We start from the raw sequence: 11,514 nt of genomic DNA on the forward strand, positions 1-11,514 counted from the left end.
TCAGACATCTCAGTCCAGAAATGTGCAGTTCTAGGCACAGCCAAGATACTGCGCAGAACCCTCAAGCTCCCAGGCCTCTGGTAGAGGACCCGAGCTCAGAGGATGAAACAAAGACCACCCGCGGAGGGTGAGAAGGGAATTTTATTTTTTTACATACATACACACACACACACACACTTATTATGTAAGTCTATGCACCACTCAGTAGTTGAACTTTCTTATTTCATGTTTGTGCATGAAAGCACTGTTGACTCTGTTCAAAAAGGCTGAAGTTACTAAAGTGAAGATTTATGGTTTTAATAAAAATGCAGCTAACTGAGCATGAAAGTGGATATTACAATATATATTATTATATTTTTATAATATATTATACTTCCCTATCTGACATTACCACTTACTAATTGTTTTGATTTATCATTTTTGTTGTGTTGGCATACTATGATATTTGATTCTACTATCTCAGGTTCAAACTACAAATATTTTTATTCAATAAATTTGAGTACTTGAACATGCTTGTTGATTTGGGTCACGGATTGTCTTTAATCAATCAATCAATTTTATTTCTAAAGCACTCTTCATACTAAAGCAGCTCAAAGTGCTATACAAAATAATAAACAAACCCACAGAATAAAAACAAACTACAAATAATACCCTTCCCTCCCCACATGGAAAACACACAACTGTATGAAAATTTATAGACTAAGCAAAAAATAACTGAATTCAGGAAATACAGTTAAAAAGACAGGTCTTGAGCCTGCTCTTAAAAACAACATTTTTTGCGGCCCTCAAATTCTCTGGAAGACCATTCCACAGACGAAGGCCATGATTCTGGAAGGAAGCCTCCCCGAATGTGTATGTTCTAACTCTTATTAGTCTAGAGCCAGAGGACCTTAGGGTCCACAAGGGTTCATAAGGTAATAGTAACTCTGCCAGATAAGATGGCGCAAGACCATTGAGACATTTAAAAACCACTGAAAGAATCGTAAAATCAATCCTGAGATGTACAGGAAGCCAATGCAATGATTTTAAAACAGGTGTAATATGAGCCTGCCTTCTGTTCTTAGTTAGCGTACAAGCAATAGAGTTTTGTAACAGCTGAAGGCTGGACAGATTTTTCTAGTCCAGAAAGCAGGGCATTACAGTAGAAATGAAAGCGTGCATCAAAGTCTCAGTATTGGCAAGAGAAAGAAGAGGCCGAACTCTGGCTATATTTTTTAGATGGTAAAATCCTGTGTCAACTATATGCCTAATATGTGGAATAAAAGTGAGCTCAGAGTCAAAAAGAATCCCCAGGCTTCTAATTTGTCTAGAAGGATTAAAAGACAAAGTTTGTCATTTCAGAATTATATTTTCTTTCTGATCCTCTGGTCCAATGATTAAAACTTCCATTTTGTATTGGTTGAGCTGTAGAAAGTTCTGTGCCATCCAGCTCTTTATGTCTGAAATGCAATTAGAAAGTTTAACGATTGGCAGGAGGTTATCACAAGACAATGAGATGTGTACTGTAGCTTTGTGTCATCAGCACAACTGTGGAAACTTATTCCATGGCTCCTGATGACTCCACCAAGTGGCAACATATACAAATTAAAAAGTATGGGGCCTAAAACGGAGCCTTGGGGGACGCCATAATTAGCGTCATAAATCTGCAAAGAACATACTTACCATAAAGATTCTATCTGCGAGATAGGATCTGAACCACTGAAGAACAGTACCAGAAAGTCCAACCAGGTGTTGTACTATATTTAAAAAAAATTGATGATCTACTGTATCAAAAGTGCACTCAGATCCAATAGCACAAGGACTGAAAGCTTGTGTGAATCCAAATTACACCTTAAATCATTTACAATTTTTAGTAGGCCTGTTTCTGTACTGTGGTTCGCCCTGGAACTAAATTGATACTTTTCCAAAATACCAGCATCATTGAAAAAAGTATTGATTGTATTAATTGAATAAAAACAAGCTTTTCTAAATTTTTGCTTAAGAATGGTAAGTTGAATACATATAATTATTAAAAACACTAGGATCTAGATTATTCTTCTTCAGAAGGGCCTTCACCACAGCCACTCTAGGAGTGATGGTGGGTCCTGAAGCCAGACCAAGTGAAACCCACTGATCTACACTATGGTGTATCTTTTTTCTAAAATCTCACTAGTACCAATCAGACACAAATAATGTTACTTCACATTTTTTCACAAATATGGAGATGAGTAAGTGCGCATCTTCACTATTTACCACCAATATTTTTTGTGACAACTTAAATCAAGAAGAGGGAGGCACTTGACACAAAACTGCCTGTTGTGTTTGCCAGGACAGGATGTAACAACTTGTATGAATCTGACAGTAAGACAACTCAGAGAGCTGAGTTGAAACCCACTACTTAGTTGCATCACACGTGCTGATGTCAATGTTGAACTTTTCTAGTACTTTTTTGGAATCTCAACTGTTTATAGTTCAACTGAGCTTGTACTGTGATTATTCTCATACTGTAGTACAACAGACCTGTGCTTTCCACAGGGATAGCTGCAACTCCTCTGAACACACTACTTCCTCCTGGCTCTGCTTCTAATGGCACATAAAATCTGTTATAACCTTTTAGCCCAAAGCAGCCTTTGTTAGAAAGACTTCTGATTGAGTCAAATCAGATTTATTTATTTTGCCAAATCATTCAGTTATCTCTGGACAACTTTTATGCAAACCAGAACTAGACCTTATATAGTAAAACATATTTTATCACAATATTTACTCTCTGATCATTCCTACCTGCCCACTTTGAAATTATGGTTTTGTGGCTGCTGTTTGGTTCTAGATTTTCATTTTCACTAGCTGCAAACTGCACTGTTGGCTGCTACTGAAGGGCTGCAGGATCACAAAGTGTCTTGTTAAGGCAACAATCTATTTACAAAGCACTTATTCATATCATACAGACTGTTATAATTATAATATCATGTTTAAAAATAGTGTGATCAATTGTATCAAATGCAGCACTGAGCTCTAACAGGACAAGTATGGACACAAGTCCACTCTCTGAGGACAGGACAATATCATTAGTAACTTTCACCAATGCTGTTTCTGTGCTATGATGAATCTTGACTGAAACTCTTAGAAAAGTTTTTTTCTGTCCAGATGTTCACACAATTGATTTACAACAGTTTTCTCCAGAACTTTTTAGAAGGATTGGAGAATGCAAATTGATCTATCATTGGCCAGAGCTCCTGAATCAAGATCAGGTTTCTTAAGTAAAGGTTTAATTACAGTAACCTTAAAGGCCTGCAGTACATTGCAGTATGTGCATATATAGTAACATCTACAGAATAATTGTTGAATTTGCAGATTGTCCTCACAAACAAACATTTTGCTCTTTAATTCAGGTTCTGGCAGGACTTGGGCTACCTGATTGTGTATGTCACTGGTCGTCCTGACATGCAGAAGCAGCGTGTGGTGGCCTGGCTCTCCCAGCATAATTTTCCTCATGGCATCGTGTCCTTTTGTGACGGACTGGTTCACGACCCGCTCAGACACAAGGCCAATTTCCTAAAAGCCCTCATCAGTGAGGTAACAGCTGTATTTTTTTTATTTATTCAATCAATCAATCAATCAATCAATCAATCAATCAATCAATCAATCAATCAATCAATCAATCAAATTTTATTTGTATAGCACATTTCAGCAGCAAGGCATTTCAAGTGTCATGCACCATAATACGGTGCCCGGCCTTCATAGACTTACAAGACACTATACATACATCTACAAGAAATGTCAAGAAGGCCACCGTAACAAGCTTCACAAACATTATAAAACATTTACAATTAAGTTCCGTTACAAAAAGAATGTACTTTTGAGGATACAAAATTCTGTCTTTGTTCGTTCATCAGTTTGAAACACGTCTTTCATCTGAATGTAAGTTCTAAGTTTGGGTTTCCTGCAAATGTCCTGCCACCACTGATCTTTATACATCTTGAACATACATTGTTTAACTTTAATACAATCACAAAATAAATTATTCCTATAAATATTATTTAAATCACAAAAAAAAAATAAATAAAAAAAAATTGCAACCTCTGTAGACCAAGGATAACTATGAGCTTGATCCTAATTAAAAATCTTCTTGGTCAATCTTTGTTCTGGCATATGAACAAGAGGATTCCACAACCTCAACATTTCACATCTTTGTTTTATCAAACAAGGCTCCCAACCCATACCTCCCTCTACGGCACGCTTTGCTGCAAACCTATGCACCCCCAGAAAACATCTCATTGCTTGATAAAGTACAGCATTACTACTGGGTGCCTCTTGAAAACCCCACACCCCAGCAGCATACAAGAGAACAGGGCATACCACAGAATCAATCAATTTTGAAAAAAATTAAGAAACTAAAATCAGGACATAATTTCAATTTGTGACATTCAGACCCCAAAGCTCTTTCTGCTGAGTCTGAAAAAACTTTTATTACCTCAGTAAAATACATATTTTCATTAAAGTAAAAAAACAATATATTTACATATGTATAAAAATGTAATGGGCATTGCTCCAAATTTAAAAGAATAATCCGATTGTTGTAACTGTTTTCCTCTAAAATGCAGAAAATGAGTTTTATCACGATTACCTATCAGTCTCCATTTGCTACATCATAAACTCAAAATATCTAATATTTTCTGTAACTTAACTTCTGTTTCCGCAATCAAAACCAGATGATCAGCATATAACAAAATATTTAGATTCTAACCATCAACACAAATACCTAAATTAGCTTGCCTAATTTCTGCAGCCAAATCATTGATATACAGAGCAAATAATGTTGGTAAGAGTACATCGCCCTGTTTTACTCCAAAAGGAATAGAAAACCAGTCAGACAATTATTTACCTGTAAACTTGAGGGCGAATCGTTATAAAGCAATTTAATTGCATTATAAAAATTTCCAGTAATATAAATTTTTAATAATTTATATTGTAGAAGATCTATATTAATAAAATCAAAAGCTTTCAGAAAATCAACAAAACAAACAAAGGTACTTTCTTCTTCATATAACCATGCTCTCACTACTGATGAGAACAAATATGATCAATACAAGCTCGACTCTTTTTAAAACCATTCTGCTCATCCACCAATACATCGTAAGTTTCTAAAAAATTAACAAAGCTGTAATTCAGTATTCCCAAGTAGATTTTGTACACTGTACTCAAACTGATACCTCTGTAGTTAAGTGGAACACGTGGATTAACTTTTGTAGATTTAGAAATTAGTTTGATTATTGATTTTTTTTCCACACTAGATTAAGGATTTAAGGAAGCATTTTTGAAATAAAAAAGTTTGCCAGATTTGGATTTTTCACAACCTCATTTGGAAGTTCATCTATTCCCACTGCTTTATTAGTCTTCGTTTCATCAAGCACTATCTGCACCTCCTACTGAGTAATCTCCACATTTAACATAACTGTGTTACTGATCCCCACTTCAAGTTTATACTTAATTTTACAAATCTCATTCACAGATTGATCATTAAACAAAGAAGAAATACTACAAGCATATAAACAACTATAATCCGCTAACCACTTCTTCAGTACCTGGGGTCTAATTTATTAAACTGGCGTAAGTACAAAACAGGGCCTGAAACTTGCGTACGTCACTTTCCAGGCAAAGTTTGTGATCTATAAAACACAAACTTTGTGAAAATGTGCGGTCTCTCACACCAACTCTGAGCCATGCGTTCCATATATGCTTGTTTTGGAGATGGGAAACTGGCGACACAGATGGTGAAGTGAGGAATTGAAGCCACACTGCATCGTGATTCCTCTCAGATACTTAATTTCACTCCAGAATCAAACTTTAATCTTAGATCAACTTTATCCTAAGCTTTAAAAACAGCAGTATGATTTATGCTTCTGCTGGTGAGCCATAGGTTTTTTCCCCATCACATTCCTCTCCCTGGATAATCACCAGGGTGATGTGTACCACAGATTCACACACGAGGGGCAGTGGCTCCTAACCCCTTTCCAAACCCTCAGAGCGCAGAGGAGGCTCACTTTAATACCTCTCACACCTGTGCGTGCTCCCTCGCGGGGGCCTGCCCGACCAGTTTTTGGCAGACCATCACTTTTCAGCACGACACCGGCCATCCTTCTTTCAAAAGGTGTCAGTTCAGGTACACCTTTACTCCTACCTGTAGCTGACATGCTCTGGCGGTGGCCAGTTAGTCGCGTTTTTGCCTCCACCCTCAAATCTGACCACTGTTTCCTTCACCTCGGCCATGTTCCTCTCTGTCCCACTCATTGAATTAACAGAGGGAACGACGTGTTGCCACTCACAATGCTTCCTTTTATTAGTAACGCCACTACTGTCGCTCCCAAAATAATATTTTTCTGTTGCCATTGGTAACCATGAAACAGCATTGACCAACTGGCTCATTTAAACACACCTTCACATTCATGAGGTGCTTTGCATCGACCATTTATGGTTGAATGTGGGCGTGTGGAGGGCAGAACCTGAGGTGGGACCTTGTGCACAAACTTTTAGGTACAGGTGTGATTTAGAAAGGGAAGTTGCTTGCTGGTGTGCGTGCGCATGGTTTTATAAATCTGATTTTTTTTTGCGTATGCCATTTTTGCCTTTTGGCCGTACACACACTTTTAGTATGAATCCTACACAATCTTTTATAAATGAGACCCCAGGTCAGTCTCAAAACAAGACTCCCCGTTTTCCCTGATAATCTGCCTTGGAATCATTTTATTTTTGTGAGGCCCAAGTTTATACATTTCCATCCAAAACTGCTGTGGATTATTAAACTGTACCAATTCTAGCATTAGAGCCTGTCCTCATTGGAATCGACTCTTAAAATATTTCAGTTTTCTATCAAATCAATGTTGGTAATATTTAAATTACTTTCTTGAACTCTGTCTTTTACTGATATCTCTACACTTTAAAAACTGTCTCTCGGCTAAATATAAATCAGACTATAATTGACTCAACTCATCATTTCAATAAGGTTGTTTAACTCTATAAGATTTTCTCACAATACGTTTTTTAACCATGCCATGTGCATTCATTTCCTTATACACTACATGACACAACTAACTATAACAACGGTCAATGTTGTGTTACATATATTCTTCTTTCTCCAACATCTCTAATTTCCAGAAGGGAATTTTGACACATTTTAGATGACAAAAAATCAACTTGAACATTTCTAATTAGTCTTTTTACTCCTTGCTGAAAGCATGTGTTTCTAGTTTTCTGAAAATGACAAGATTCTCCTATTTGGGGTCTTAAACTTAATATTGAGTGAACAGGGAGTCTGTTACCACCGTCAATCATGGCCTTAAATTCAAAATCCATCATTTCTTTTAACTCAAAAAGGATGTAAACCTTCAACTCAATACAAGATTTAACATTATTATATGAAGGTACAATATAATCCACCACTGCTTTACCCCTTACAGAAAAAGAAGTAAAAGTATCAAATTACAGATTTAATCTTCCATTTAGGACACAGCATTTAGCTTCTTTTAGAAAATCAATAAATGCTTCACCATGTTTATTTGAACTCACATCAAAAGTAATTTTTGAGGGTGAACTGAATCAATAAAGTCTTTTATATCTGAAATACAACTGTTGAAATCCCTACAAATATAAAAAGGGTCAACCTTAACGAAATAAATTAAAGCCAACAAGTGATTTAAAAATAAATCCACCTTTCGACCCCATACTGAAGTTTGTGGGGACAGGTAACAAAAATAACCATAAATTAATAACGTGACAAATGGTGCTCACAAGATAATCAGAGAATACCGTCATAAAATTTATCCACAAGCTTAACAGTAAATTAATCAAAAATAGAATTTTTAATACAAATACCAACACCCCCCGAAGCTTTGACCACTTTTCTATGCACCAAACGATTATGCTCAAACAAAGAATAACTTTCAAATTTAATTAGGTCACCAGATAAGTCTGTGTCATTTAAACAAATAAAATCAGACTCCAGGGAGAGTAACAAAAACTTTCTCAACAAACAGTTTGACAATGTGTATCCATTCACATTCCAATGAACCAACAAAAAATCAGAGTTTATAGACTGGGCAGAACACCTTCAGGTCTCACCTTTCTGTGATGCATTAACTTGGGGGGGGAGCGCCTCACCAGCTGCCTGTTCCCTGCGAGGTAAGAGTCTTTCCCCACTGGGCTTTCTCTGAGGAGAGTCCTGAAATTATAATTCAACAGTCATTCCACATGTGATTTTTCAGAAGAAATATAAACCCTCTGGGATTGATTTGAGTCCTTTAATTACGCCTTTCTCCGAAGGACAGCCACTTTAGCCTGGACTGATTGTAATTCCACTTTAACCATTCCCGGCCTAAATCCAACCGCTCAGCTCCGCTCCACTGCAACAGGTTCTGGGACAGGAACACATCCCAAGCCGCTCAGAAACAAGTCTTTTACTGAAACTCTCCTGTTCGTCATGTGGCAACCCCCTGATCACAAAAGAAACGTCTTCTTCAAACAGCTTCCTCTGGGTGACTTTTCCAACAATTTTCTTCTTAATTTCTTCCATCCTAGAGATCATAATGTCGACTTCCAAATCCAAATTATACTGCAACTCTTTTGCAGTTTTTTCCAACTCCTTCAGAGCATCTTGAGTTTCCGAAATGAGCTTTTCCAACATCTCCCGTAAACTGTCAAATTTACTGCTCATTCATGATTCTATTGAACTTTGCAATTGATCTATTTTTGCATTAAGCAACTTCAGCTCATTCATTATAGAGATGTTGCAGCTGTTAGTGTCAGGATCCTTTTGTTTCTGATGTCTAAAATTGTCAGCCATGCTGATGGAAAAACTAGAAAAGTTTTGCAACCAAATGTAAGACTAAGGTAACTTAACCAAGAATTTCCTTGAACTAGAAATTTAAAGATTTATATCGAGGCTTTAGCTTAGAAAAACTTTCACATGAAACACTCATGCGGCCATCTTGTTTCAGTCTTTATAAATGTATTTGTTCTTTTAGGCTCATATGAGGATATTTGCAGCCTACGGCTCCAATAAGGACATCTCTATATACACGTCTATTGGCCTGCCTCCCTCGCAGATCTACATCGTGGGACGGCTCACAAAGAAGATGCAGCACCAGTGTCAGGTATGGAAGAAATCTTGAAAGCAGAGGCACCTCAATTCATCTGTGCAGATTTCCTACAATTGACTGTTCGAGAAAATCAGAGTTTTGTGAAGTTTATTGTAGATATATATTTATAAATAAAACATCTTGTAAAAAAAATTAGTGGTTTGGCAAATTTGATCAACATTTAGAAATCATTCACATAAAAATATATTAATTTGATGCTGAAAAAGCTGCATTTTAAAAGTATTTTTTAAGAGTAAAGCTAATGACAAATTGTATTATTAAGCTGCAAAAGTTGAAACTCCTCTTCATGTAGCTTTCTAATAACTCAGTTGGAGGACATTTCATTCTTGAGAATTAAATTTCACACAAAAAAATGGTTACAGAGTAATTATTTGATATGCCATGGAGTGTCATGAAGCACAGATAAACAACAGAAGAACGTTTAAAAGTAGACAGAATCCACTGATGTTACAGTGCTTTGAAAAAGTCTTCATACTTCTTGAACTTTTCCACATTTTGTTACTATACTACAGTGTCCCAGAGGGGTCAACAAAATGCAAAAGCATTTAATCCAAAAGGTCACAACACCACACCAAAAGCTACAACACACATGGCATCACATTTATTGTTGTGAATCAGGTGAAAAATAAAAGTACAATACAACATAACTTTTTATTATTACCTTGTTGTAATGACCTGCCACTTAAGATTTTTTTTCCAGTTGCTTAGATTTTTTCTGTCTCTGCTTCTGAAAGAGTTGTCCATAAAAACAAATAAAACTAACATTCAGCATTAGCTTCTTTTTCCTGTTGTACTTAACCGTATTAAACCATGACTCAGGAATATGTTATGCCTCTAGTAACTAGTCCACCTGTGTGTAATTTAGTCTCAATATAAATCCAGCTGTTCTGTGAAGACAGATTTGTTACAGAACATTAATGATCAAACAGGATTATGAAGACCAAGGAACACACTGACAGGTCAGGGATAAAGTTGTTAATAAGGTTAAAGCAGGGTTAGGTTATAAAACAATATTCCAAGCTTTGAACATGAACTGAAGTCACCATTCTAGTGGATATATATATATATATATTTTAATTGGTCAATAGTTGTGCATACCTCAAATTTGTAATCTTTTAAATAAGATAAATCATGCAGAAAACTTGTGTTGTATAGCCTATATGTCATGGGAATGTGAAGAAATGCAGATGATTAGAGGAATGATGGAAATCAATGAAATGCGAATATGGAAAGTTTGCTTATGGAAAAAACTGAAGACGTTCCACCAGGAGGGAATGAGTGGAGTCCGGGAGGCGAGTTCAGCCAAAGAGTCTGGTTCAGATCTGTGTTGTTGGATCCACCAGATGGGAGGAAAAACAAACTTGATACAATAAGAGGCGAGTCTGGAACTGAGCTAGAGCGTCTTACACTGAATGTGGCAGGAGCACGGTGGATGACGTGCAGGATACGGTCAAGGAGCAACACGAGGAAGAGAAGCCAGAAGCCGTCAGCCAGGAACTGAAACCAGAACGGTTATCTTGAACTCTTGCAGGTGATTCAGAAACCAGGAAGTACAGCTGGAACGGGACCCAGAGCAAAGAAAAAAAAACCTGAAGAGGAAACTGCAAGGTAAGCCAACAATTCTACTAGGAAACAAGAAACAAGTCAAACGTCAAAGGGCTAGAGTTTACCTCGTCAGTTAACAATCAGGCAAAGAGCAACTGGCAGCAGGCTTCTCTTATACCCCTCTGCTGATGAGGCTAGATAAGGAACACCTGTTGCTCCATCCAGCCACCATGCACTGACACCATCTGGAGTCTGATAATGCAGCAGAACCGACAATATCTTCTCTAAAAGAATACAATTTTAAAGTTACAACTTCATCAACTTACAAACACAAAGTTCAAATTCACAGATGTGGTTTATTCTTTATAAATACAAAATACTATGACTGTTTGCAAATACAAATTTGTTTCTTTGAGAAAATGAATTTACATCCGTTATCTGATGTCACAGGGTCACAGGCTGGTTAATGGAGAACAGAATACATAGATTTGATCAGCTGGCCCCAATGACTTATATGGATAGACATGACACGCCGCTTTAAAGGCTCGGGCCGAGATGCAGCGGAAGCGGCGCCATCTTGCTACAGTATTCTTAAAGGCGCAGGGCTATATAAACAATGCTGAGGACTAACGACATAAATTTTTTTAGTGGGTAAGATGAGCCCAATAGTGCATGTACTTTATTATACAATGTCACAAATACTCGGTTATTGTAATTTAAATAATAGCAACCATGAATTTAACAGAAACGCAAATCCAGAGCTTTTTATTTACAATCACAACGGTAGTCAAATCAGCAATGGTATAAGCAATACAGAACAAATGGGATAAATGTATAA

At 36.8% G+C, this 11,514-nt stretch overlaps 1 protein-coding gene across 3 annotated transcripts in view; it reads left to right on the forward strand.

The window, feature by feature from the left end:
* LOC108248168 (membrane-associated phosphatidylinositol transfer protein 2) overlaps positions 1-11,514 on the forward strand; it is a 140,378-nt gene that overhangs the window by 122,935 nt on the left and 5,929 nt on the right. For all 3 annotated transcript variants that reach the window (XM_017436750.3, XM_037979581.1, XM_037979582.1), the window contains 2 exons: positions 3,369-3,552; positions 8,997-9,125. In XM_017436750.3, the coding sequence (XP_017292239.1) occupies positions 3,369-3,552; positions 8,997-9,125 (313 nt within the window). The remainder of the gene's footprint in view (positions 1-3,368; positions 3,553-8,996; positions 9,126-11,514) is intronic.

Source organism: Kryptolebias marmoratus, linkage group LG14 (assembly GCF_001649575.2).
Source record: "Kryptolebias marmoratus isolate JLee-2015 linkage group LG14, ASM164957v2, whole genome shotgun sequence".
Classification (NCBI taxonomy): Eukaryota; Metazoa; Chordata; class Actinopteri; order Cyprinodontiformes; family Rivulidae; genus Kryptolebias; species Kryptolebias marmoratus.